A 2901-nucleotide genomic window follows, 5' to 3' on the forward strand; every position below is an offset into this window, starting at 1 on the left:
GATGGCATTTATGTAAATTTTTTAAATGGCATTATTCGTAATTAATAAAAAATGTGGGCTTTGTTTTAAGATTTTTAATAGGTCCATCAAGAAAAGCTCAAAAAATTTTCAATATGAGCTAACAATTTTCTTTAAAGACCTTAATGGCCTTAACTTTGAATTTAATATCAAATATATGTCATGTTGAAATATTTTGAAAAAATGAAACTAGTGGTATATTTTGTAATATTTACTGTTAAATTGTATATTTATGTGATTTGCCCAACTTTCATACCGGGCTGATCCCCCCAGCACAGAGGTGGGCTTAAAACGCACCAAAGAAGCCCAAGCCCATTTTTCAAATCCCCAACGGCTAGTTTGCTCACCCGCTGCCTCTATACAACATTCTAACGGTCAATTTTATGTTTGCTCGTCGTGAAACCCTATTTTCCACAACTATAAAGTCGTTCTCTCTTTGCCCAAATTACATCTCATTGTATTACTCTCTGTATTTCTTCATCTTATTAGGAATTTCGACTCTTCGGTTACTCGAAATCTCAATATTGCTTGCAATTTTCTTCAATGGAGACTCCATCATCAACAAGAAGGGTGACTAGATCACAAACCTTGGCTGCTTCCAACAGTGCTATCAAGATCTCCGTATCAACTGGTGAGTTTCGTTTACTCTTTGCGTGTTTCATTTATGAAAAAGTTATTTGATTTCTGAAGAGTCATTTCTCTTTTCTTGTTCAGAGAAAGTTGAAGAATCTGAGAAGAAAACAGTGGAAAAATCAAGAACAAGAACTGGGAGACAATCAGCGTTGATCGATATAACAAATGATTCTCCCATTGTTGGTCTTGCTATGGGGAATTTAGAGACCCCATCTTCAGAGATGTCCAAGAAAAGGACTTATGGTCAGGGAAAACAATTTACTACTCCTGGATCTGGTGAGGCATTATTGAGGGGCCAAGTGAAGACATTGTTGCAGAAGGTTGAAGAAGAAGCCGGGCTCTCGAAAATTTCACTGGAAAATAATAGGCCTTTTCTTCACCTTAAAGGAATTGTGAACTCTCCCATGGGCCTTCTTGCCCCAACTCCTGCAAACACACCTCTTATGAATTTCTCTGACAATGAGTTGCCTGCTGTCACGGCTTCTCCGGTTGAAGACAAGTTTGACATTTCTCAGGTATAAATTAATTCACCTATATGGCTGAATCAATTAGTAGTACTTCTTTTTTAAAAAAAAAATAAAAAATTATGGTCGATATTAAAGATGTGATCTGCTTCTGTATTATTCTTTCCTACTTAGGTATTTTGTATAGAAATTGAAGATTTGAATTTGTCGTTTAATGTTACAGATGATCAATGAGATGTTTGAAGGGGAAAAGAAGGAGGACAATCGTGAATCTGAGAAGAGTTACCCAACAAGATCTCTGCTAGTGGATTTTTATGAAAAGACAGAAGGGTCAGAATCATCTTCAGTGTGTTCCTCTGTGCTGACAGACCAAGGATGTGAGATTGAAAGCAAGGAGAAGACATCTTCAGATGACGACAACGCATCCATGTGGTCAATTCAGGTGAATGCAAGCACTAAAGATGATGAAGAAGATGGACTTGAAGGAGAATATGACGATGACAACTATGATGAGATTGAAGAAGAATATGACGATGACAACTATGATGAAATTGAAGACGATGGGGGTGTAGTTGAACTGTGTGGAGCAATTAGCAAGATGGATGTGAATGAAGGGCACAACAAAGTGATAATGGCGAAATTTGAAGGCAAGCACACGCGTTTCTTGTACAACAGTGATGATGAGCTTGAAGGAACTGAAGAGAAGTGCAGTGTTGTTGAGGCTGCTGCTGCTGTTGCATCATCACCAGGTGTCTTGCATTTGAAGGGCCTGTCAACTCCGAAAGGGAAGCATCTTCGCTTCACTGAAGAACTCTCTGAATGAACAAATTTCTATTGATGTTTAGGTTCTTGATAGACACATGCCTCTGTGGTCTCTTATATTCAAATTTCTATTAATGTGTTTGTCCTTTTTAGTTAGCTGATGCTATATTGTGTATTCTTTTGGTTCATATCTGATTTGGACCATTGAAATTTGGCTGTCAAATTGAAATATTTTAAAAGCATCTCTTTCCAAGGTATCTGAAAGTTCTCTATTGCTGTTGCTATATTGTGTTCCTTTTTCTCTTTTTTTGGTTCATTTCTGATTTGGACCATTGAAGTTGGATATTAATAAATTGAACTATTTGGGTGGTGGTCTCTAACTGCCAGTGATGATGATGGGGTCTTGAGGAAATTCTTGGGCGTTTGCCTGATTGTCTCCTCATTGTGATCCTTAGTAGAGATTTCCAACAGATTGTCCTCTTAAAGGGATTGCAAGGTTGTGGAAGGCATTGATCTCATTGCAGTATTTTTCAACCTTACATCTCAGAAGAGACTCCTGTATACAAGAAAATGACTGTTTTTTACCAGTCATGAGCCTCAGAACCTTTTTGTTTGATTTCGCCTTGAGAGGGAGAAGAAGATGTTTGGCCTTGAGAGGGAGAAGAACATGTTTGCATAAGTTCCTCAAACGCGTTTATGATCAACAAGGTCAATAATAAGAACAATCTCCTCATTGTGATATCCTTAGTAGACTTCCAGCAGATTGTCTTCATTGCAAAGTGTGGAAGGCATTGATCTCATCGCAGTATTTTTCAACCTTACATCTCAGAAGAGACTCCTGTATATAAGAAAACGACTGTTTTTTACAAGTCATGAGCCGCAGAACCTTTTTGTTTGATTTCGCCTTGAGAGGGAGAAGAAGATGTTTGGCCTTGAGAGGGAGAAGAACATGTTTGCATAAGTTCCTCAAACGCGACCTTTATGATCAACAAGGTCAATAATAAGCACAATCTCCTCATTGTGA

At 37.9% G+C, this 2901-nt stretch overlaps 1 protein-coding gene across 1 annotated transcript; it reads left to right on the plus strand.

Moving 5' to 3' along the window:
• Positions 1–407: 407 nt before the first annotated feature.
• On the plus strand, positions 408–2134 carry LOC107859882. Its single transcript, XM_016705027.2, has 3 exons — positions 408–649; positions 733–1166; positions 1339–2134. Exons 1-3 carry the CDS (start codon positions 562–564, stop codon positions 1936–1938), a joined length of 1122 nt encoding a protein of 373 aa, XP_016560513.1. The 5' UTR covers positions 408–561; the 3' UTR covers positions 1939–2134.
• Positions 2135–2901: the final 767 nt, after the last annotated feature.

This window comes from Capsicum annuum, chromosome 2 (assembly GCF_002878395.1).
Source record: "Capsicum annuum cultivar UCD-10X-F1 chromosome 2, UCD10Xv1.1, whole genome shotgun sequence".
NCBI classification, from domain to species: Eukaryota; Viridiplantae; Streptophyta; class Magnoliopsida; order Solanales; family Solanaceae; genus Capsicum; species Capsicum annuum.

What these genes read in the sequence shown, in the direction of transcription:
- LOC107859882 (XM_016705027.2), top strand. Translation starts at nt 562, where the DNA reads ATGGAGACTCCATCATCAACAAGAAGGGTGACTAGATCACAAACCTTG. An exon ending in CAAGATCTCCGTATCAACTG is followed by an intron (nt 650 to 732) that starts GTGAGTTTCGTT and finishes TTTCTTGTTCAG; the next exon opens with AGAAAGTTGAAGAATCTGAG. An exon ending in ACAAGTTTGACATTTCTCAG is followed by an intron (nt 1,167 to 1,338) that starts GTATAAATTAAT and finishes TTAATGTTACAG; the next exon opens with ATGATCAATGAGATGTTTGA.